General features: G+C 42.7%; 1 protein-coding gene across 1 annotated transcript in view; it reads left to right on the forward strand.

Moving 5' to 3' along the window:
* The first annotated feature begins 14,439 nt into the window (after positions 1-14,439).
* npas3 (neuronal PAS domain protein 3) overlaps positions 14,440-25,257 on the forward strand; it is a 372,546-nt gene continuing 361,728 nt past the window's right edge. The window contains exon 1 of the mRNA XM_030718927.1: positions 14,440-14,630. Coding sequence (XP_030574787.1) covers positions 14,440-14,630 — 191 coding nt within the window. The remainder of the gene's footprint in view (positions 14,631-25,257) is intronic.

Below are 25,257 nucleotides of genomic sequence, written 5' to 3' on the forward strand. Positions count from 1 at the left end.
ACATTAATGAGAGAGATTGGCCTGTAGCTGGATGGGAGTGTGGGGTCTTTGCCTGGTTTAAGAAGCAGGCTAATGTTAGCAGAGTTTAAGGTTGGAGATAAGATGTGGTCATTCTGAATCTGAGTTACCATTCTGAAAAAATGGGAGCTAGCTCAGACCAAAATTCTTTATAAAACTCGGCTGGAAAACCATCTGGGCCTGGGGCTTTATTATTTGGGAGATGCTGTAGGGCTTCACTAAGTTCAGACAATGAAAGAGGTAAATCCAGAGCTGCAGCCTGGCTGTCATTTAGTTTTGGTAGATTTATATTATTAAGAAATTCTTCAATTTCAGTATCAGATGGGTTAATCTGTGGTGAATATAAGGCTTCATAGAAGTCTCTGAAAGAGTTATTTATTTGTTGTGGGTCATGAGTAATAATACCAGTCGAGTCTTTAATAGAAAAAATAGCTGTTTTTTCTTTATTCAGTTTTAATTGCTTGGCCAGGAATTTTCCAGATTTATTTCCATGCTCAAAGTTTTCCAAACGCAGCCTCTGCAACATAAATTGTGTCCTTTTATCAATTATTTCATTTAGCTCCAGTTTCAGTTTCCTCAGGCTGATAATTGTATGTTCTTGTGGTGAAGCGGCATAAGCAGTTTCTAAAGATTTAATTTTTTGTTCTAATTCTAACACAAGTGCTTTTTCTTTATTTTTCCTATGCGAGCAGTAAGATATTATTTTGCCCCGCATTACTGCCTTTCCTGCTTCCCAAAGAACACATGGTGATATTCCTGGAATATCATTATATTCTAAGTATGCTGACCATTCCTTTTTGAAATAATTAATAAAATCTTCTTCTTTAAGTAATGATGTATTAAATCTCCAGTTCCTGATTGGTGGTGTGACTCTTTTCTGTGTCAGAGACATAGACACCGGTGCATGATCGCTAATAGTGATAGGGTGAATCTGAGTGTCTGTGATATCCATCATTATGGAGCTGCTAACTAAAAAGTAATCTAAGCGGGAATGAGATTTGTGTACTTGTGAGAAATAACTATAATCTCTCAAAGTAGGGTGATGTGAACGCCAAGCATCGCAAAGTCCAAAATCCTTCATGTACTGTTTAAGAATGTCTGCAGACTGCCAGTTCCTCTGACTCGCTGCTGTACTGAGCCTGTCAATATCTGCATTAAGTACCAGGTTGAAGTCTCCTCCTATTACAAGTGTGGTGTCAGAGTGATCTGAGAGTGAAGTGAACAAAGCATGAAAGAAGGAGGGGTCATCAACATTTGGTCCATATATACTAGCAATACATAAATCTGTATTCTGTATAGATAAATTAAGTATTATAAATCTACCTTCAGGGTCTATTGTACTGTTGCTAATGTTAAAGTTTATCTTCTTGTTAATCAATATAGCTACACCTCTTTGTTTGGAGTTATAGCAGGCTGAGTACGTGTGAGGGAACTGTGGAGAGGAAAGAGTGAGCACAGATGTTTTGGACACATGTGTCTCCTGTAGAAAAACAACATCTGCTTTTAAGTCTTTTAACCGATTAAAAATTTTTAGTCTCTTTTCCCTCGAACCAGCCCCGTGCACATTCCATGAGACAAATCTGAGTGTGCTCATATTTAAACTAACTGATGGACTGTTGTGTGCTCACTAAAGATGTGTGTGTGTGTGTACATATGTTCTGTATGTTGGCGTGTGCCCTTTATATTGATGTGTGCGTGTGTATGTGCGCTGTATGTTGGTGTGTGTGCATCTGCGCTGTATGTTAGTGTAGTAAACTGTAGCATTGTAAGTGACGTAAACATATTGCTGAGTGCAGAAAGAAAAAAGACGTGTAAAAAGTGAACTAAGTGACATAAGAATGAAATTAGATGAGGGGAAAACAAAACAGAACAAACAACCAAACAAACGATCACGGTACTATGCTGACTCGTCGGCGTTAATGGTACTACTTAGACAGATTTAGACTATTTAATGGTACTGTTTAGATAGTTGAAAAAAAAACTCAGAAAAGAACGTTAATATGGACACAGATCACCTGATCGATCAGCTGAGCCATGGCGTGGTGTTTTTGTCTCGGTAAAGCTGTCCGTTTACATACAGTTTGTCCACGGCGATGACAGCCCGGGAGCCTTCCTGCCTTCCCTTTGCTTTTGATAGAGGTGATTTTTCCCATAGTATTTTAGCATTCCACCAATGTTTTCTAAATGTTTGCTGAAGGATTTAGGGTAGGACATCCTCCCGTGATGTCTCCTGTTTCCAAACAGTAAGACTTTGCAGGATCACGGTGAAATCAAAACAGAAACATACATGCATGAATTAAGAGGCTTGTTTTAGCAGCCAGGTGCTGCTAATCAAATGCAACTGATTAACTGATCATCAGTAAGTGTGACTGCCTCTATAATGTGTGTTAACACAATGCCACTATCTTCCCAGGAGACCAAAGTGGAGATGTTTAGCTATAATGCACAGCGACATGTTTGGAGAAAGCCAAACATAGCATGTATGCACAAACACCTCATACAAATTGTCAGTGGGAGGGGTGATAATTTAGTCTTGTTTTGCAGCCACAGGATCTGGGCACCTTGCAGTGATTGAGATGAGCATGAAACTGGGACATGCAACAGGACAATGATCGCAAATCAGCAAATCTACACCAAGCTGGCTGAAAAACAAAAGAATCAAGGTGTTACAATAACCCCAAAAAATCCAGACCGCAACCTGATTGAAATGTTTTGGTGGGACCTTAAGAGAGCTGTGCGTGAATGAATGCCTGCAAACCTCAATGAACTGAAGCAGCGGTGTATAAGAGTGGGCCAAAAGTCCTCCACAACAATGTGAGACTCATAAAGTCATGCAAAAAATGTTTTCTTTAAGTTACTGCTGCTAAAGGGATAAGCTAAAGAGAATCTAATCCGGAAGGATGTCTAACAGCTTCCAGTGGCACTCAAACACAAACATATTTCCAATCTCACCATTTAGATATAAAAGACAAAGGGAATAAAGACGCATAAGGATAACATGCACACAAGAACAGAGAGAAACAAAAGGAGAGCGGAGTCTCCTGGAAGATGAAGATTTGCATCATCTGTGGAGAGAGAGGGGAGAGAAGACTCAGGACCCAGCTGATGATCCACCACAGAGAAATGTGCATGGAAAAAGATGACAAGAAAAAAATATTTTCTACACTTTGCAGCATTCTGCTCCAGTAACAGGTTAGATCTAACCTGTTAGATTCAGAGAAGAATTTAACAGGTTAGATCTTCTGAATCTAACCTGTTACTGGAGCAGTAACAGGTTAGATTCAGAGAAGAATCTGCTGGATTGCTCTATAGCACCTAAAAAACAGAGGGAAGTGTTGTTATGCAGCAAAGTGAGCTTATGGTTTTAACATTTCAGGGAAAAGGGGGAGTGTGGGGCGGGGGGAAGAATCACATTTATTAAGTGGAAGTGTCATTTGCTTAAAATGTGGAAATAATATTTGGTGACGCTCGTCATCTCGTGTAAACAGGCTCTGTGTGCATCAATCATCACACAAACAGTGTATGAGTTTGTGCCGCAATCGGATCTTTGGAACAAAAAGTGTGATTTCTTTGTCATCTGCTGTCTTTCAGCAATGATGAGAAAAAAAAAATATCAAATGAGGATCCGGAGACGTGTGATCTTTAACGGACTGATGGTTGGCTTAATAGAAAGGCACGCGTGTCTGAAGAGATGACAGGCTGCCTCCAAAATGGATTTAGAGAGACATGACGGGGAATTATTGACTTTTGTTGTGTTTTACAGCCAGTCAGAAAAACTGATGACTGCTGATGGTGGTTCTGAGTGTGTGAGTGAATGAAACTGACAATACTAAACTTAATGTGTGGGTGTCTTCAGGTAGAAAGATGAATAAAATTTTGGTTTCCTGTACATGTAATTGTGTGAAATGGGGAAAAATGTCAGTATCAACATAAAAAACAAACAAAAACAACAACTTTTTGACCATAACTAAACTTTATCACAATTTAAATGGGGAATTTATTAAAATAATCACCCCCTCTAGCATGATTGTTAGTTACCATCTATAAATGTTTATTTTTGTTGTTGGCCATTTTAACATGAAAGTCTATGCGGAGTAACTCTCTATTGGAATCAGCCTCAAGTGGGCATTTGAGGAACTGTGATTTTAGTCCCTTTAAGACTACTGATTAGTCTCAAATAACATTTATGTCCATGACTTGATTTATTAACCCCAGTATTTTCCCCCCTTTTTGCTCAGATATGGTCTCTACACTCATAAAAATCATCAAATAATTTCATGTGTCATGTAACTATCATATATGTAATTGGTTCAGTTCATACAGTCTGCAGGGAATCTCTTTTAGCCTCCATTTGTGTCTTTATTATCAACTTGCTGTACAGCTCCCATATTATTGGATAAAGGTCTGCCTCAGTAGTTACCTTTTTTTTTGTAACTTTCAGCTTTCAGGTGTCACGCAGTCGCCATACAAAGATGGAGTTTTGTTCATTTGTCATGAAAATTAGTTCTGGATTATTTTTTCTGAGCCCTTTTTATTCTTAAAACAACATCATTTGCTTGTCCTTTCTTTGCAGTGGAAAATAATGTGCTTAGATTGTCATGGTTCCCCTCATCTTCTGGATGTGGCCTTCTCTCTCTCTCTCACCTCTGTCTGTGTGAATGTAGGCGTAGGTGTCACTAACCAATCTTTTGCAGTAGTTGGCGTAGTCTCAGGAAGTCCAGCAAACACATCTGTTCTCCATCTTCAATCAGTGCAGTGCTTAAACCCGCCTTCCACCACCACTCCTTGCCAAATTATCTATCTGGCACGTGTGCTAATACAGTGCTTGTAATGCTGCTTTAACTTACCTGCTGTCTCATATATTGTCAGCTCTCTACTTCCCTGTCTCGCGCCTCCTTCTTTGTAGGAATCCTGCTGGAAAGCCTGCTGAACATTTACATGCAAAGCTGCCTGCCCCACTCTCATCTGTTTTCACCAGCTCATTGCTGTTCATCTCGAAGACTCTGTTCATTAAAATTATTAATAAAAATATTAGGGCAGCACGGTGGTGTGGTGGTTAGCACTGCTGCCTCACAGTTAGAATAACATCTAGAAGGCCTGGGTTTGATTCCACCTCGGCCCAAGTCTCTCTCTCTCTGTGTGTGGAGTTTGCATGTTCTCCCCATGTCTGCGTGGGTTTCCTCCCACAGTCCAAAGACATGTGCTTACTGGGGTTAGATTAATTGGCCACTCTAAATTGCCCATAGGTGTGAATGTGAGTATGAATGGTTGTCTGTCTTTCTGTTCTAGCCCTGTGACAGGTTGGTGACCTGTACGGGGTGTACCCTACCTTTTGCCCTATGACAGCCCCCCCCCCTACCCCGCGACCCTGACAGGATAAGCAGAAGAGAATGGATGGATGGAATAAAAATACTAATAAAAATGATCAATAAATAGCGACCACAGCAGCATCTAACAGGAGTCAAATGACATTTAAAACTACTTTTCTTTTTTGCTGCAGTGCTTTTATGCTGCAGCTGAGCAGCTAATTAACTGCCTGCAAACTGAAAATAACGGCCAACACAGTCTCATTGCAGTTCACGAAATTATCACAAAATATTATCAATTGATTCATGTTGACAAAAGCTAATTGTTGTGCTTCCAGCTTGGGGGGAATTAAGTGCACTTTGGAAAGATTCCAGCATGGACCCATGTTTGAATGTTGTAGGTTTCTTCCAAAAACAACTGAAAGAACCTGTAATGTGGGCTGCTCCCCTACAGAAGGACAGAATTCAGAAAAATAACTTATTTGTAGCAAAATCTTTAAAATATTGACAACTGTCTACTGCAACCATTTTTTGAGCTTCATTCATGCTTTTTTGGCCTTTTAATCATCGCATCTTATCCTACTAAGCTATTCATCCATCACTCATTAATACACCATAAGGTTACATTCTTCTATTGAAGGGCAGAGGGATGACAGTTAGCCAAGACCTTCTTGTACAAACCAGAAAATACTGATCATACTATTGTTAGAAAAAAAAGGCCCTCAAGCAGACAGCCTATTAACATTGGATGCACAAATTTTAACCGTGATCTAAACTTTCATTCATCAAATGTTTGCTGGATAATGTTTGCTGGCAGTGCAAAATGTGTCTTCATGTCTCTAGAAAAGTGATTTTAGCAGGGTAGCTGTTCATGGTGCACTACTGACCTTATGGGCTCGACACACGGGGAGCGACTAACGACAGCGACAAATGGGCTGCATCGCCACTGGCGTGAAACCGAACACACGCGACGTGTTAGCGACGGCAGCATTGCGAATCGCGCTCTCACGTCACTTATCTCCAAGAAATGTGATTGGTTATGAAACTGGAGGGATTTTAATATTTTCAAAGCAGTCCGTGTCATACAAGGCAATAAAGATGAGGAATCAGAAGATTTTACTGGAACTGACAGAAATCCTGCTGTTAAGTCTCCTCTACAAAAGAAAAAGACAACTTTGGGTTCATCCAATATTATCACAAGAGTCCTCTCTATCATTCTGTTTAAGGTCAGCCTGGCGCCAACAAGTTTCCATACGGAAACTCGATAATCACTGCGTAAAGTGTCATATAATATAGGACAGTCAAACACAGCTAAAATTTTGCTTTTGTTTGTGCTGAAAGTGGTTGCAGACTGCAGCGTGTAGCATACTCTCCACTCATTAGTCAGTCAATGAAACCCTTGCTGATTGGTTTAGTGCCACGCGACAGCGACAAAAGTAGAACATTTTTCAACTGGTTGCGTATGCACGTCTACATGTACGAGCTTGAAATTTCACATGTACGAATGTCGCCGGTCGCTTAGCTGGAGGAGGGCAAGCGATTGTCGCCTCATCGCAGAAGCTCCATAGGAAATGAATGGAGAACGAGCGATGCCGCTCCCCCATGTGTCGAGCCCCTTACATGGAACATTTGACTGGCTGTATCCAAGTAAGGTCTAAGAAGTAGGTAGACAGATATCTACCACTATTGCCTTGAGTTACTGCAAACCCAGGATGTTCCACTGCAAAAAAACAAAAAACAAAACAAAAATTAAAAAATTAAAAATGTGGATGCCATAGTGGCAACATTGCTGTCTTTGGAGCAGGAGGCTGGGGGTTCGAATCCCAACCAGGGCATACTTCCAGTAAGGGTCTCCAGGCCCAGATTAACAAGGTCTATGTCAGGTGTTGAGGATCCAGGGCATTCTGATGATAAGTGGGCTACTGGAACTAGATAGTTATGGCATAAGTGGGCACGAGATGAGAACCGGGAACTGCTGGAATGCTACTACACATGTAATCCCAGCAAGACAGGTTACATGAAGAGAATGTGGGACCTATGGAGTCTTCGAAACCCAACATCCAAACTGATGGTGAAACAACTTGTAGCTCAGTGTTCCAACATATGAAGGAAGCAACTGCTATTGCAACTTGAGATTGACAAGGTACAACACAAATGCTATGGCAAGGGGGAGCCAGGACGACAGGTCAGGGGGGAGATTTCATCATCCCCACAAGCTGAGATTGGGTACCAAGCCCCAATAATAACAATCAGTACACTGAATACCTGAAAGACAAGATCATGACTAAGAAGGAGAACTGGACGCCTTGACGCCGACTACCAAGACTACGTTAAGTACCCTCTGAAAGACTATAGCAGTGATCTTTGAGATGCTTGGCTATAAGATGAGCAGCAATAAGAAGCAGTATCCTCCATGGAAACGATAACTAGAGGTTAAGATCAAGGCAGCACGGAGGGAAGTTAGCCAGCTCTCAGAGTTGCAGAAAGGTGTAATGAAAAAAGTGGTGCCAAAGAAGTACAACAGACTGTCCATACCTGAGGCCTTAGAGACTGCGAAGCAAAGACTCACAGCCTTGGCTAACCGCCTGAAGAGGTATAAATGGGATATTCTCCACCGTACCATCCAAGGTACTCTCAGTGGCAGGGGAACAATATGAGAACAACAAGGCTGGAGATGGAGCAATACTGAAAGGGCTTACGGGAGAAGGATGTGTCACATAACACCAATGCTCAGTGGCTAGTGGATCTAAGAGCAGACCACAGCAACCTCCTTGAACAGGATCCAGTAACTATCACAGTGGCAGACATCCAGGTAAAGGGTCTCACATATGAAGAGCTGAACAGCACCAGGCCCTGACGTGACACACACCTACTAGCTAAAGAAGCTAACTGCACTCCACGAGCACCTGGCAGCACAAATGAACCAGCTGCTAGAGGCTAAGACACACCCAGAATAGCTGACTGAAGGTCCTGATCCCCAACGACCCCCAGAAGGGACCAGTCCCATCCAACTACCAGCTAATAACCTGCCTCAGTACAACATGGAAACTCCTGTCAGGCATCATAGCAGCTAAGATGAGCAGGCATGTGGCACAATACATGAGCGAGGCCCAGAAAGGAATTGGCAGAGATACCAGGGGAGCAAAACACCAGCTATTGGTAAATAGAATAGTCACTCGAGACTGTAAGGCCTGACTGACCAACCTGTGCACTGCCTGGATTGACTACAAGAAAGCCTATAACTCGATGCCACACACATGGATCCTGGAATGCCTAGAACTGTATAAGATCAACAAAACCCTCAGAGCCTTCATCAAGAACTCAATGGGGATGTGGAGAACATCGCACAAGTCAATATCAAGTGCGGGATTTACCAAGGAGATGCTCTGTCCCCACTACTGTTATGCATAGGCCTGAATCCCTCAGCCAGATCATTGACAAGACTGGCTACGGATACCGACTACAGAATGGAGCGAAATGGTAACTAAGAGAGGAAAGGTAGTCAGAACTGAGGGGATTGCACTACCAGAAGGCAACATTGCAGACACTGAGGATAGCTACAAGTACCTTGGAATCCCACAGGCAAATGGCAACCATGAAAAGGCTGCTAGATAAAGCTGCAACCTCCAAGTACCTGCACAGATTAAGGCAAGTCCTAAGGAGTCAGCTGAATGGGAAGAACAAGTTCTGGGCTATCAGATACCCTGCTGGGATAATAAGATGGCTAAAGGAGGAGATAGAAGCCACTGATATCAAGACAAGAAAGCTCCTTACCATGCATGGAGGGTTTCACCCCAAATCCAGCACCCTGAGACTGTACTTTAAGCGGAAGGAAGGTGGCCGAGGACTAGTGAGTGTCAGAGTCACTGTCCTAGATGAAACAACGAAGATCCATGAATACATCAGGAAGATGGCCACAAAGGATCATGTGCTTAATGAGTACCTCAGGCAGCAGAAACCCGAGAACAATCATGGAAGGGCAGGCCTTTGCACGGCATGTACCATCGGCAGATAGAAAAAGTGGCTGACATAGAAAAATCCTACCAATGACTGGACAAAGCTGGACTAACAGACAGCACAGAGGCACTAATCATGGCAGCAAAGGAACAAGGTCTGAGCACAAAATTGATAAAGACTGGAATCTACCACACCAGGCAAGACCCCAGGTGCAGGCTGTGCAGAGATGCCTCTGAGACAATCCAGCACATAACAGCAGGGTGCAAGATGCTAGCAGGCAGGGCATACATGGAACGCCATAACCAAGTGGCTGGCATAGTATACAGGAACATCTGTGCCAAGTATGACCTGGAAGTCCCGAGGTCAAAATGGGATACGCCCCCAAGGGTGGTTGAGAATAACAGAGCTAAGATCCTGTGGGACTTCCAGATACAGACAAACTTGTGATGGCGAACCAACCGGACATCATAGTGGTGGACAAACAAAGGAAGAAGGTTGTAGAGAGGAGCTGGAATGGATGTGGAAGATGAAGGTAACAGTGGTCCCTGTGGTAAAACACTTGGGGCAGTGACCATCAAACTGGGAGAATGGCTCTAGCAGACATCCGAGATCTCTGTCCAGAAGAGCGCAATCCTGAGAACAGCTAAGATACTGCGCAGGACCCTCAAGCTCCCAGGCCTCTGTTAGAGGACCCAAGCTTGGAGGGAAAAAAGACCGCCCGTAGGGGTGAGCTGGGATTAAATATATATATATATATATACATATATATCTATATATATATATATATCTATATCTATATCTATATCTATATATATATATATATATATATATATATATATATATAGATAGATAGATAGATAGATAGATAGATAGATAGATAGATAGATAGAGAAAAAAAAGTGGACTTTAAGTCACTGTTGACAAGGACTTCTAAAGACTGTTGCCACTATGTAAAATGGCATGAAAAAAGTCAAAAGTAAAAGTGCAAAAAGTGCACAGGTGTTATTTAGCGTTGTCTTTTGTTTGAGTTAAGGAGTTACAATTCTTGTTAAAACTGGTTAAATGTTTTTCTAAACTGTAAAGATAAACTTGTAAACCTGACAAAGTTGAACTTGGATCATCTGATCAAGTAACTGGAGAAGAAATCTGACCAAACACTGTCTGTCAGCATTTCTTATCTGACAGTTTTTGATATTTGGTGCTACTGACATATTTCTGTTGAAGCTTGATACTGGTGGTTTAATTGCACTTGAATGCACCATGACAGAAGAAGGTGTCTGTGATAGGTGAGTATTTGTTATTTTGCTGCCAGAGCTTATGAGTGTGTGTATCTGTGTGAATGTGTGGGTGTGTTATGTTTGCGTGTTGTCCTGGGGGATAACAGCAGGTTGACTGTCCTGATTCTGTCTGCTGTACTTTACCTGGTCACAGCTCACTAATACAGCATGCAGCCTGCAATGTACACACACACACGCGCGTGAGTGTGCACACACACAAAAATGCACACGCACGCACATGTGAATGCCAAATGCACACATGCTGAGGAAAATGTTTGCACACCTACACATACACATGATGGTCATATGGTCATATAAAGAAAATGCAGCGATACACATCTGCCTCTCTCTCTCTTACACACACACACACACACACACACACACACACACACACACACACACACACACACACACACACACTGTTCAGTCCTAATTCTATAAGGGGGTCCAGCATGTCTCCCCTGAAACCTCCAGTTCAATTCATTTGATTTCATTACACACAGAGAGAAAGAGAGAGGGGTAAACTGTATTGTGGGGGAGCGAGGCTGGGTTGCAGTGGTGGTTTTCATTAGGAGCTGCTGGTTAGAGCTGCGATCCAATTTAGACTTCAGGCTGGCGGAGAGGCGAGCTGTGTGTTTTTATTGGTATTTAATCAGCTCAATTGGGACATTTTATTAGTGCAATGCTTTGTTTCGGAGGACAGACGAGAACTGCAGGTTATTAGAGGCTCTCAAAGTGAGGTTCGGAGTCCCTGCAGGGGTCCTGGTGGGGTTTCAGCGGGTCTAGAGGAGGATGAAATATTGAAAATGTGTCCTGCACGGCTCAATAAAGAGGAAGAGGAGAGCAGTAAAATTGCCAGAGTTAGGGGTTCGATGCCTGTGCTGAAAATGTCAAGATGCAAATTAGAGTTTTAGTTCTGCAAACGTGTCTCAGAGGCAAAACTGCGAGTTAATCCTCAGAAGGTGGAGCCAAAAATAAAACAACAGCTGCAAACTTGACCTGTACAGAAAGAGATGAAGCAATAAGATGGCTCTATGACTGCTTTTAACCAGTCTACAAGATCATCAGATTATCTATTGCAGTTGTTTATAAGCTTGCACATCTAGACATATGAAAAATAATTACATTTAATGACATCTAACCTTAAAACAGTCACAGTAGTACCTTTACCTGAAGAATGCTGCTGACTCTGTGTGATAGCATAGAGCTTTTAGGGAAAGTGTAGTTAAATTGAATATGGCTATTATCACTCCTGACTCATCAAATACTGGAAAACATCACATCATAATACACCAGGTATCCCTACATGCAGATACCACATTACTCACTGCTGTTGTATCTACAGCTCAGGCACTACGTTAATATCAGTGTCAGCATTTTATTGATATGGTTCATTAAAATGAGCTTCTGAAAATGGGGGACTTAAAGGTGAAAGTCTGCACTTCAATCACATCTTGAACGTTTGATGTGGTGGTACACAGAGTCAAAATGACAAAAATCCTGTCTTTGTCCAAATACTTACAAATCCAACTGTATAAACTGTGACATGTCTGTGTAGATTACACTCTGCTTTTGGACTCTGCACGCTGATGCTTCATTGTTAGCATTTTGGCCTGTGGAAAGGGTGGACTGAATGCAGCAAAGCTGGTTTGGAAAACTGCATTCATAAAGTGCACAGAAGCAAATCACAGACACGTCTGCTAATCAGTGCTTGGTCACAGCAGTCCATATTATTTGTCAAGAAATTCCAAGAACAAAGCTCCAAATCAGGCAAGAAGTCCAGTTCAGTGACTTGAAGCAGCAGAGCTGAGGCCTTGCAGACAGATACAGGCTGCACCTGCCTGGAGGTGTGGGAACACCTGTCAGTCAAAGTTGCCATGCCCCAACTTAAAGACTCAAAGTCATTCAAATTATAGAGTAATTAAAAAAAAGTAGTTTTCAGTGGATTGTATGTTTTATTCTATTACTTATTTGACAGCTTTAGCTACTGGTTACATTCTGATTATTTGTACAAATATTAAATCAACAAATGAAGCACTCTGTGTTATTGTAGCTGAACCTACCTGGGAACATAGCAAGCAGTTAAAATGATTGTAACCACTGTATAACAAATACTTTACTTGATGGAAGACTTTTACCTGTAACACTGAGTTTGTGTGAGTGAGCAAGAGAGAGACAGAAAGAGGGCGGAGAGCCGGGGTGAGTGAGAGAAAGGGGAGGAGACAGTCTGAGGAGGAGTGCTACTGAATGCGACTTTATTCGGGAGTCTGATCACACACGGCTCTTCAGCGAGCGGGAGAGCACAGCAGAGCTGTTTTGGCTGCACAGAAAACGGATTAGCGAGAAAATACTTAATGCACTCTCGCACAGACACCTGATGATGAAAACACACTTCGCTCAAGCACATCTCATTTATTTGCACTTAAAGAGACTCTTCGGGCTTCACGGCTCTTGCTCTTTTTTTTTGGCACAAAAACCGCACGATTTCATCTCAATCCCCAAAGTAAGCTGACACATATACAGACAACACGGGGTGAAGTGGAAGTCCTGAAGTTTGGATACATCTTGTATCCGCTTTTGTATCCAGAGTTTAAATATGGTACTTTAAACTGTGTGGAGAGTTTTATTTGGCAAGGGGTGTTTTACGCACGGAGAGAGGGGCGAAACTTTTCTCCTTCTTCTTAAAAAAAACCCAACAAAACAAAACAAGCAAACAAATTAAAAAAACGATAATAAAAAAAAACTTTAGAAGGCAAGAAAAGTTACAAGCTTTTAAAACGAGTTCTGTTCTACCTTAAAGACGTTTCTCTGACTCTTAAAGTTCTGATTTAAGAGTTTTTATAACTTTGAACACGCTAAGAAAAATGTTCATAACATGACAGGAATAAAAATGCTCCGTCTGCTGCTTATTGAGTTGTCTTAAAATAAGAATCCAGTTAAACAGATACTCCGTTACTCGACACAATAAAGCCGGGGGAAATGCCCCAGCGTTCTCTCTCTCCGCCTCTCGCTCTCTCTCTCTCTCTCTGTATGTGAGTGGGGCGCAGAGGACAACACACACAAGTACAAACGCGCGCACACACGCAGGCTCTCGCCGACATACCGACACATATTTGGCGCTGCCTCCACTGCTGCTGCCGTATCACTGTATCACACCAATGTCATTGCAGAGCTCGTGCTGCTGAGAGTCGCGCGCTTACTGGCTGACAGACTGACTGCTCCACTCCAGGTCTGCTGCTCTCACAACACTCACAGACCGACCGGCACACACCCGGCGGAGGAGAGCGGGGGACGGGATGCCGGCGGCGGTGCCCGCGTGAGAGAGGAGAGTCTGGAGCTCCTGCACCGGCAGACAACAACACAGATCCGCCTGTCCGCCCGTCTTCAATCGGTGAAATACTCACCTCTTAGATCCACTGATCCCATTGATTGTTGAGTAGGTGGAAAGAGAAGGGGCAGAATGCGCGCACTCCGGGACGATGATCCGGAGCAGCACAGGGGTTATTTCTGAAGGATAAAGCCGAGAGGAAGAGACAGAAGAGGAAATAATAAAGGATAAGATTTATGATATTTTGTCTTTGCGCTTTATACACTCACTCATCTCAGCTATCTATTGATTCACTGAATTGTGACTGTTTTGCGCACCGGAACCATGATCCGGATTTGCTTGAGAGTTATTTCCGAAGGTTAGAAAGAGAGGGAGAAAAAAAAGAAAAAAAAAAACAACAAAAAGAAGCTTGTTGTTTATCTTTAATTGCTAAATCAATACACCCATTGATCCCATTGATCCCAGTATTCGGTGACTGGTCTGTGTTGGGAGAAAGCGCCGGAGGAGGTTGTTAAAGTACAGACGCAGGAGCGCAACGGAGACGGCGGGGACCATGATCAGGATCTTCCCGGATTTCAGCGTTCAGGTGACGGCTTCGGCGGCCGGAGGAGCCGGGGCTGGAGGCGGAGGCGGCGGTGGTGGGATGGTGACCGGACCCCCGGTGGGTCGGGTGCCCGTACCGGTACCTGGAGCCACGAACGGGACCCCGCAAAGCGTACAGGGAATCACCGCCTACCAACAAAGGTATGTGGGAAATCTGCAGGAATAACGACCTGTAGCGTAATCAGTGTACGATGGAAAAGGGAGTTGAAAAGAAATCTTATAAAAGTGGCGCATCCAGACCAAACGTACATGCCTCACAGTGGACTGAGCGATATCTTTGTCCCTTAGTGCTCCTATAATTGATTTGGCTGTGATAAAAGTATTTTAACCTCCTAAAATCAATTGAGATCAATAATTTTCTTCTTCATTTGATTTTTTTTTTTTATGTTCAGGTACAGTTGGGCATTTCTAACTCAGTGGATACTTTTTGGTTTGACCTTTCTTAAGGTATCACAAAGCAAAACTCAAAGCTTTGGAAATCATCTATAACCCCAGAAAACATGTAAATCATTCCCCATATGTAAAACCAGATGGAGAGGTCTTTGTTTGTTTTTTATGTTTATTATTATTATTTTTTAATCTTTGAGTGAATGCATTGGGATAAATGTCAAAAATATGGCCTTTTCTTCAGTTAGTTCCTTTCAAATATTCAATTAAACCTGAAAGCAAAAGGAGAATATTGTGACTTTAATGCTACATAAGAGGATTAAGGTCAATATCCACAGTTTGTTTAGGGATTATTTTTGTGTTTCAAAGCAAGTTTGTGAAAAGAAGTATAAAAAGATGTATACTCAGCAAAGACCGAGGGGATGAAGCAGTAGTGGAGAAACGGTGAAATCAGGTTACAGAGATTTTGTGAAAATACAGGAATGAGGTTCAAATATTAATACAGAACTATTGGAATGAAGTCCTAGTAATTCAGTGGAAAACTAGGATGATGTGCTGCTAATACAGTGGAAACACAGGAGGTAACTTAACAGAAATATTGAAGCAGGTTATATTAGGAAAAAGAAAAACGTGCCGAATGTTTTCCAGCTGGTCCTGAATCCGCAGCTCCTCGAGTTTAACCTGCTCTCTGGTGACAATTCACTTCAGCCAGAGCCCCTTTCTTTCCTTATTTCCCCTCCACTCTGAATCTGAATGATTGCCTCCCTGTCCGGCCACTCAGTAGGGTTGTTTTTCTAATCATCTGGAGCCGTGGGGGGCCGAAACACACCCTAACGCACGCACACTCTTGCCTTATTACCGGACAATCTCTCCATATTATGGGGTATAGCTGTGTGTGTGTAAAGTCTAAAAGCTGTGGGGAGCAAACAGGACATAAATCACTGCTCGGGCCTCTCCGAGTGCACTGAGAGTGTCTCAGCCCTCTAAAGCAACAAATACGAGGCGAATAAGGGCTGTATTGTTATTTAAAGCAAAGCGTCTGGGCGTGCATAGACCTCAGACCCCCATAAGGGAGGATTTGGGGTAGTGGACTGTTTGTGTCCACAGTTGAGGGGATTAGAGTAGTGGCGTGGCACGTTCTCGGACCATTTCAACTGATATAAAACCCTGCTGGAATTTAACTATGTCGTCATCTGGCAGCTGGGGGCCCGTCAGAACTCCTCAAGAACCTTTTGAGGCCCCCAGACCTCAGCTTGGAAAGAGCCAATTTGACCCAAGAACAGTTTGAATATTTGTGTGTAGATTTCTAACGGCTGCAGAGGCTCAGCTTTTCTTCAGACCCAGTGTCTTCACCGAGCTGCCCCTCTTCCCTCTCTCCATACATAATGTTTCCCTCTACCAACAGCTGGGAGCTAATATGTTTATACATTACGCTCCATTATCCACGTCGCCTCCGTTTGACTGCTCTCAGTAAGCAGAGCTGAGATGGAGAGAGAAGGAGCAGCCAAACCTCATCCGGAAAGAACAGAGCGAACGCTTGGACCTGGTCAACAAAATGCAGGCGCAGGCAAAGTAGTGGCCACTCAGGTCACAAACACACAGCTGGAGCAAAACGTGGAATATCTTTAGAATCAATTTGTTCATTCTACAGAAATTATCCATATGGATATTATGTTGTTTGAATGACGTAAGCTCACTTTAGGGCGCAGTGATGAGGCGCACTGATGAGGGTCACATCCGTGACCTTTCAGGTTTTGGATTGTCACGTGACCAAAAAAAGTAGCTTTTAAACTCACGTGTGAATAAAAATACAACCGCAGGTTACTGAGAGCTCAGCTCGGATGACTAAAACGTATTTACATTTTACCGTAAATCACAGCAGCTACGCTTAAAGGGCTGAAAATGAAAAGCACACACGTTTAGGTCTTCTCTGAATACGTTCGTGCACGTGTTGATCGTCGAGCGCCCAGCTCCTGACGATCGCCGGCTGGAGGTCACGGTTCTCCCTCTCCAGTCTTTATTTTCTGCCACTGCGCCGCCTGTAACCCTGTGTTTGTGTGGAGAATACCCAGCATGCCTTTGACCTTGACAGGTCATTGGTATAGAGAGTGGGGCTTTTTCAGCTTCCAGGGCTGCAGCCTGGAGGTTAATCACACAGCACAGCGATTAGGTTACAATGAATTATACATTGAAAACGGTGGAATTTAAATGAATGGCTAAAAAAAAAAGAGAAAAAAAAGAGATAGAAGTAGGAGGTAGTTTCTGTTGGAGGATAACGAGCCGTTTGCTGACGCGCAAACATCAAAGCCTGGAGGAAAATACATTTCAGTGGCTTAAAATACAAAAACTGAGAAGTTATTTGATTTGTTAGATGAATTGTTATTGGAAGATGGAGGGAATTTTCTTTACGTTTCGAGGTTCATGAACTCACACATCTTTTCGTGCAAACACCAAAAACATGACAGAGACTCGTCAGATGTCCAGAGAACAACGCTGCAGAATAAAAACTGATTTTGTAATGTGAAGTGAGACATTTGCCGTCATGTGTTTACTATGACAGTGAAGAAAGGCAGGTGAGGTGGAGGGTGTGCGTGTGTGTGTGTGGTGGGGGGTAGCTGTGATTTACAGGGAAACAATCCAAATAAATCACCCATCATCCTCTCCGCCCAACCCCAGGCGTTTTTCTTTTTAAAATTACATTTCTTTTTTAAATTTCTTTTTATTATTTAGATGGTAATATTTGGATAATTACCCCGCGGGGCAACCTGTATACAGGAGGAGAGGAAAAAAATAAATAAAAAATAAACACACACACGCGCGCGCACACACACACACACACACACACACACACACACACACAAACTGACTCCAACTGCAACAGAGTGGCGTTGTTGCGCCGGGGCTGGAGAAAATACCGGAGATGTGTGGTGTCCTTTTTTCCTGTCAGCAGCCAGAGGAGGGAAAATGCTCCGAAAACCACAGAGACTTTGACTGGCGAGACACGCTCCGCCGCGGGGATTTTAACGGGGATATAGGCGCTGCAGTGGCGGCGAGAATGTAAAGATTTGACGCCTCTGTTTGCCCTTTTTTTTTCTTCCTCCGGAGCTCAAGCAGGAAATTCCTCTGTAGTGCCAAAACCGAAGCTGTGCGTGTGGAGAGAGACAGAAGGAAGAGAGAGGAGAGACGGCGGGATCTGAGAGGCATCCACCCCGGGTTCCCTCTCACTCCGCTCGGCATGCCTCTGCTGCTGCAGCCCTGTCCCTGCCTTCGCCTCCACCACCCGTTGTTTCCACGCTCCTGAGCGGCGGCGGGGGAGAGAGACCAGCACGAGACGCACGCGCAGCGCGCACGGCTGCTGACACCACACATACACACAGTCACACGTTCACACACACGGACATGGCTTTGTCTTAACACACCGACCATGACGCATTGCTGTCAGGGTGCAGCGCACCGCCGCGGCTCCGCGTCCAAATAAATCTGAGAAGAGGAAAAAAAAAAAAAGAAAAGAGAAAGTAAGAAATCAAATAATTGTTGTAGGAAGATGGCGCCCACCAAGCCGAGCATCCAGCAGGACCCGACGCGGAGAGAACGGTAACGGGGCTTGGATTTTTGTTCCTGCACACACTTCTCCTTCATTGCATGTTTACAGCTGCACACAAGCGGCTTTGAACGGAGCGGCAGCCCGGCTGGCTGTTCCGTGTCGCTTTGCGTTTTATTCTGAGCCTGGAGGTGTCAGGAGGAACGCTGTTACCCTTTCCAGAGGAGAGTCGAGCTGTGCGTGCCCGCGTGCGCGCCTCTGTGTGTGTATGTGTGTGTGTGTATGTGTGTCAGACGAAGAGGCGTGTGGCTGCTGGGTAACAGGTCGGTTGGCTGACTGTTCAGGGAAACAGATGACTGTCTTTGCTCTGACTCGTGTGTGTGTGTGTGTGTGTTTATATGCCTAAAGGGGCACGTGCATGTTTGGAAGCCATGCAGGTGTGTTGATGCTCTGAGCAAGGAAGGTGTGTGAGCATCGTGGAAAACATGTGCATCCATCGATGACAAACGTGCATGTGTGTGCGTCTGTGGGCATTTTTACTACTCCAACACTAGTGTGTGTGTGTGTGTGTGTGTGTGTGTGTGTGTGTGTGTGTGTGTGTGTGTGTGTGTGTGTGTGTGTGTCAGAAAAATGACCAGTGATCTTCAATGTGGAGGGCTGTTCAAATCAGACTAAGCAGACCTGTACTTGACCTTAAAGGTGATTCACTTGGTCTGATTGAAATGTGAATATGTGGGATTTTATGTGTAAATATGTTTTCTTTAACTATTGCAGATATTATATCCACCATGATTTAAAATCTCAAATCTGATCTCTTACATCTATACAGAGGAACACTTTTCTTGTTGGTGTATCCAGTATGCCTTCCTTATACCTTCTGATTTAGGAAAGGCCAGTAATCACGTGCTTATTCTGTATATTTTATTCAGTGTGTGATGCCTGGTGGAGTCATTTTCTCTATGGGAATCTACATTTTTTTTTTCACCTGTTGATTTTGTGATGGCAAGCAAATTAACCGTGAATCTGCTCAGTTCTGTCATGCTTTAATTTCAGTACCCTTAGTGGCAGTGAATCAGTGGGATGAAAAGGGAACGCAGTGTTGTGCGTTCTCTCTTATTGCAGTGCTGTCTGTGTTAACACGAAACAGGAGCTAGAAGCATGATCACCCCCAATATGATGACAGCATGTGTTTGCTAGAAGCTGTTGTGCGATTTCTTTGATTTTTTTGTTGTTGTTTTTTTGGTCTGTTTGTTGTTTTGTTTATGAAAGGATCTGACAGGTGAGTGTGAGTGGAGGGTGATGAAATGCATTTGGTGTTTTATTATTTTCCCCCCCTTCTTTGTAAACTCGACACTAACATCTGTTGGTGCAAAGCAGATGATTTTGTTCCAGCTCGCTGAGGTTGTCCGCTCCTCGACTGGCCCTCCCTGCCTCGATGTGCCGCTGGTTTTCTTTCACTCAGACACCCTCAATGCCACCTGTTCTGACAAAACTGCAGCTGACAAAAATATTAACACATAGTTCGAGAAAAATTAGTAAAGGCTTTAAGATTTACCAGATCATAAGGAAACTTTTAAATATATATTTCTGTCTTTTACACTTTTTGGACTGGCTCCTGGAATCCAGTGCTGTAGAGCATTCATCCACATGACAACATGCACTGCATTTGTGGCTGATGAGCAGCTGAAACTGGAAGCGAAGGGACTCTCTTGTTGTCGTCTGAGCCTTTTCATTTAAGGAATGTGGCCTTATGGGTAATTGGACATAGGTGCAGTGTTGTGGAAAGCAATGTTAGAGCACATAGTGAAATGCTTGTGGACAGTTGTGTTTAATTAGACATGAGGTACTTAGATATGACACAGATTCAGTGCAACAACTATCTAAAGGCTGTGTACTCTGTTTTCTGCCCTGTAAGAAAACAAATAAAGGCCCGCTTTCACTGCGACAGCTTTTCTCTTGGCCACTGCAGAGTTTGTCTGAGCAAATATTCAGTCATCATCCACATTCAATTCAACTGACAAAATCCTTGTTTTGTGGCAGCTTTATAGCGTCTTTGCAGAATGAGTCCAGATAAACCTGCGCAGCACGGGAACCACAGCACTGTCACACGGCTGCTGTGATGTTCAGACTGCAGCTTCGAGTTCACAAACTCACATCTGATGATTTCATGTCAGTTTGACTGAAACTAAACTGTACTGAATCAAACCGTTTCGTTCGTCACCTCGATCTGAACTGCAGCGTGATTGAAGATGGCGTCCACCTGCTATATAAACCCTTAAATCTGAGTTTCATTTTCTCATGAAAGTCTGAGGAGTGTAAGCATGAAAACCATTTAATACAGTCAGCTGATGCTCTGAACAACATGAGAAGGAAGTCTTACAGTTAACGCCACGTGTAGATGAGCACAATACACCGTGACCTAAAGTCAGAGGTATCAGGTCAGTGCTGAACAGCAGATTAACAGCAGGTTATTTGCATATGTGTGCTGTTAAAGAGCAGAAACCAGGACGAGGGGTCAGATGTCAAATGTATAGCGCTGAAATTGCACTACGCTGCTGTCCAAGCTACATTTTTCCTGATTCTGCTACTGAGTGCTTTTATCTTTTAATTTCTCCCAAACTGAAGAGGCTGGAAGCTCCAACTTGAAGGGAGGAAGTTGTATTCTTGTTGCCGAGTGTAAGACGTATCTGATGCCTCAGGTTTTCTGCTCACCTGCTGAGGTTGAAACTCGGGTGTTTTTCCTGCTCACTCACACAGGCGCTGGAAGTCTGTTCCTCCCTTTCTGACTGACGGAGACGAGAAGCTCAGAAGCTCAAGTCAGATTCATCCATAAATTGAATGCTTTCGATGAGATTCCCACAACAGCTGATGTGTTTTTTTCTAATCTGAAAACCTGAAAGAAAATCACAATGGCAGGTCGGTTATTATATCGATCGGTGATGGAGACCAGGCAGCCAAGTTAACGCCTACATATGCTTCATTTAAAATCTTCCATAATTTTTTTTTTTTTTAACCCTCTTCTCCAAAGAAGAAGAAGAAAAAAAAATCACATCACAGTTTTCTGTTTGTCAAAAACCTAGTCAGATTTGCCTGCCAGGCATCCCGATTAAATCTTTGTTCTGATGCTAATTTCATGAGTTTATCATCAACCCACCTGCTTGTGTCTGTTTTGGACCAGAAAGCCAAATGCTGCTGTGGTGGCGTTGGTGTTGAAGGTTGTTGGGGACTTTGTCAGTCATTGGGTATTTCAGTTTGCGCTCCTTTTTGTACACATTATTCTCTAAGTCTCCATCTTCATATGAGGGTCTACGAGGTTTTAACTGACTTACATTTCAACATCGGAGCGTGTAGGAAAAGGTCTCTGTACATGTGGTGTACTCTCCAATCTGCCATGGCTGGAGCCATTACACTATTGTTTTGTTTTTGTTTGTTTGTTGTTTTTAGGTATCATGGAATAATTTATTGTTTGGCCCCCAACTATCAAATCTCAGATGCGTCGTTGAGGGTTCCCAAAGGGGCCTTCGAATCTGCCCCTATGTTACTCCACCACCATGTGATGATGCCCCAACATGGGTGGAAAAATGGTGATTAAATCTTTTATTGTGATGAATTATCTCTCTCTGCAGCAGGTTTGTAGCCTCCGAGAGCTGATTTTCATAGAAATGAACAGAAAGAAATGATTGCCTCGAAGGAAGGAAATCAATCTAAAAACTGATGGTTTGTTTAGGCAATAAAATGTAGAAATTTGTAGGTAATCCATCTATTAATTTCTGTCGTCATCAATCCATTCCCCCCACTAACGCCCCATGGTCCCACCATTTACTCCCTGTCTGCATCCATCTATCTGTCCCTCTATTCATCTCTCCATCTGCTCCCCCTCCCTCTCCATCCAGCAGTAGTTCTGCTAAAAGCTGTCAGGTAGCAGCGTTTTGGCTGAGCCACTGTTTGTGGATCTATTTCTGGGGGCATTTCAGCACCGATAGGCATCTTGAGGAGACCAAATTAATTTTCAGGTAGAGAGAGAGAGAGAGAGAGAGAGGGATCAGGAGAGAGGAAGTGAGGATAGAAGTATGAGGAGAAGGAGGAGGACAGACTTCATAGCCGACTGCACAAGTGCTCCCACTATCAGTACACTACAGTGGCTCTGGAGAGGAAGATGATGGAAAGATGATGGAGAGGGGAACAGGAGCAATAGTGAGGGAGAGAAAATCATGGGGAGAGAAGAAAAGCAAAGTGGTGGACATTAAAATCAATAAGGAAGGGGGGAAATTTATGATTTTGGGAGCAAGCATAAAAAATAAACTAAAAAGGCAATTATTAAAAAAAAAAAACATTTTGTGAGGAAGACTGTAACGCAAACAAGACGGGACACCATCAGATATTTCAGTGGGGTGTCAAGTATTTGTGTGCAAGTGAAGCTTTCTTGTTTCACCTACTTGTGCTTATGTTGCAGTGCAAACACGGGTAGGGAGGAGGGTGGTGCGAACGGACAGGCCTAAAAGGCATCAGACTTTAACACATGAGAGAGAGTTACATTTAGAAACAATCAAAAACATTATTCTTCTGCTTAAAGAAGCTCGGCATGACCGTATCCTAACCTTACAACCTGTTCTCAGTTCCAATTTGTCAGACACACTCAGTCAGGATCCAGTAATTGCCACTTTGTTTCATAGTGAGTTGTACATAGTTGTAACTGGAATTCAGAATCTGAACTAGGCGCTCTGGGAGAACATGTGGCAACCAAATGTGGATCAGTGATGTGCCAGTTTGTGTAGTTTTAAGTGCCCAGCTCTAACCAAGCAGAGACAGGAAGTGTCAAATCAAAAACAAAGACTTGAAAACTTGGCTTCGGGGTTCAGGTGACTGTGACTGTGTGTCATTCACCACCTCATGTACCTCCTAACAAAAACTTCTGTGGGTTGTCATGCATGTTTATGGTTTACAAACAAAAAATGGTTTGTAAAACATAACAAAAAGATGGTGTGGTGATAGGAGTGTATGACGAGATCCCACTACAAGACACTCTAGGGTATGTGAACCAAAAACGTATTGGTGTAATTTCAGTGTTATTGTACTGTACTCCTAAAACCTATAATGTTTCATTTGGAATTACACCCCATCATGGCTGTGATAAATGCTGGAAAAGGTACACACATATTTGGGAAAGTTTTTATTACTGAAATCTTCTTAGCTTCATACAAAAAAGAAATGCCTGCTTCAGTCCACATGCTTTATGTGGACAGTTAAGAAATAAATTGAAATACATTTTCCCACAGACCAAGTGAGATTAATAGCTGGCTCATGGAAGTGCAATAAAGAAGGTGGAGGAAATATAGGATGGAAGATGGAAGTGATTTAAAAAAAAAAAGGATGAAAAGAAGGAAAAAAAAAGAGAGAATGTAAATAAGGAAGCTACATTTATCATAAAACACAAAAAACAAGAAATTGGAAGGGAAGAGAAGTGGATTAATGAAATGTTGGAAGTGAGAAACAGTGTGGAGACAGTGAGAGATGGCAGGGAGAGTGGGATATGAGCGACGGCAGAATCACTCATCGACCTGATTGGCTCTCACCAGCGGACTACTGTTGGGATGAATCAAACTCATCTGCAGGCTGGATAAGAGCCTCTTAAAGCCCTGCAGGAGAGCTTGGTTAGCTGCCCCAGAGGAGGCAGGCGGGTGGGGACACCTGCCTGATTGCCCAAAGCCAGACCTGTGTGTGTGTGTGTGTGTGTGTGTGTGTGTGCTATCCATAGATTTTTATAACTGGCTGCATTTTTAAACAACAGATAAAGAATTAGAAGCAGTTGAAAATGAACATTTTATTGACAGCGTGGCAACATTTTTAAATGATATATGTACATTCAGTTTCTAATTAATCATCTTTATTTTCAGACTGACGGACAGACAGAACATGCAGTCTGCAGTGCAGCAAACAGACGCTTTCACAGTTTGAAAGCAGAGATGACTTTTTTCCTTTTAGATTTTTATGGAGCCTCAGGATATTTAAACTTTCAGGAATCGAAATCAGTTTTTGCCTGTTGATATTTCCTTTTAATAAATGTCAGTGCAGTGTGCTATTGTGTTAAAGCGATCAGTTCAGTGATATGTAAATGATTCACATAAATTAATTACCTACATAATAATATATAGATAATTAATAATCAGCTTTTTAAAGTAATTTATCTATTAAAATGGAAAAAAATGAAGCCCAATCTTATCATGTTTGTTTATATATATGTATATATATATATATATATATATATATATATATATATATATATATATATATATATTAGGGCTGGGACTTTAACGCGTTACTTTCGATTAATTAATTATGGAGAAATTAACGAATTAAAAATTTAACGCATTTTAATCGCACTTTGCACCGTGGAACGTTTCTCAGTGCGCGAGTTCCCGGCATACAGATTATATCGACGCACAATGTCCAAATTCAGGGGCCGCATCCTGCGAAGGACCCGGCCCACGTCCTTCAGAGCCACAAAGACCGCAAAGGGAGGACGTGAGCGGCTAGCCTTCATATCAGCGTCACCTGTCCTCACCTGTAGCTCATGTCGCCTAGCAACCGTGAGTGTGAAGCCCAGCTGTGTAAAAGCAGCTGGTTAAACAGAGAATGAACTTTTCTCCGTTTTGTGGTTTAATTTTAATTATTTTATTCAAAATAAGCTGTTAAAACAAGCATAACACATTTCAACATTAAGGAATGCAGCTGAGCGAATGATTAATTTCCAACTATAACAAGTGAGACATTAATGTTGAATAAAACTATCCAGTTATGATGCTTAACTTTAATTTCAGGAGTTTGCTTATCACAGGAGCA

This window comes from Archocentrus centrarchus, chromosome 22 (genome assembly GCF_007364275.1).
Source record: "Archocentrus centrarchus isolate MPI-CPG fArcCen1 chromosome 22, fArcCen1, whole genome shotgun sequence".
NCBI classification, from domain to species: domain Eukaryota; kingdom Metazoa; phylum Chordata; class Actinopteri; order Cichliformes; family Cichlidae; genus Archocentrus; species Archocentrus centrarchus.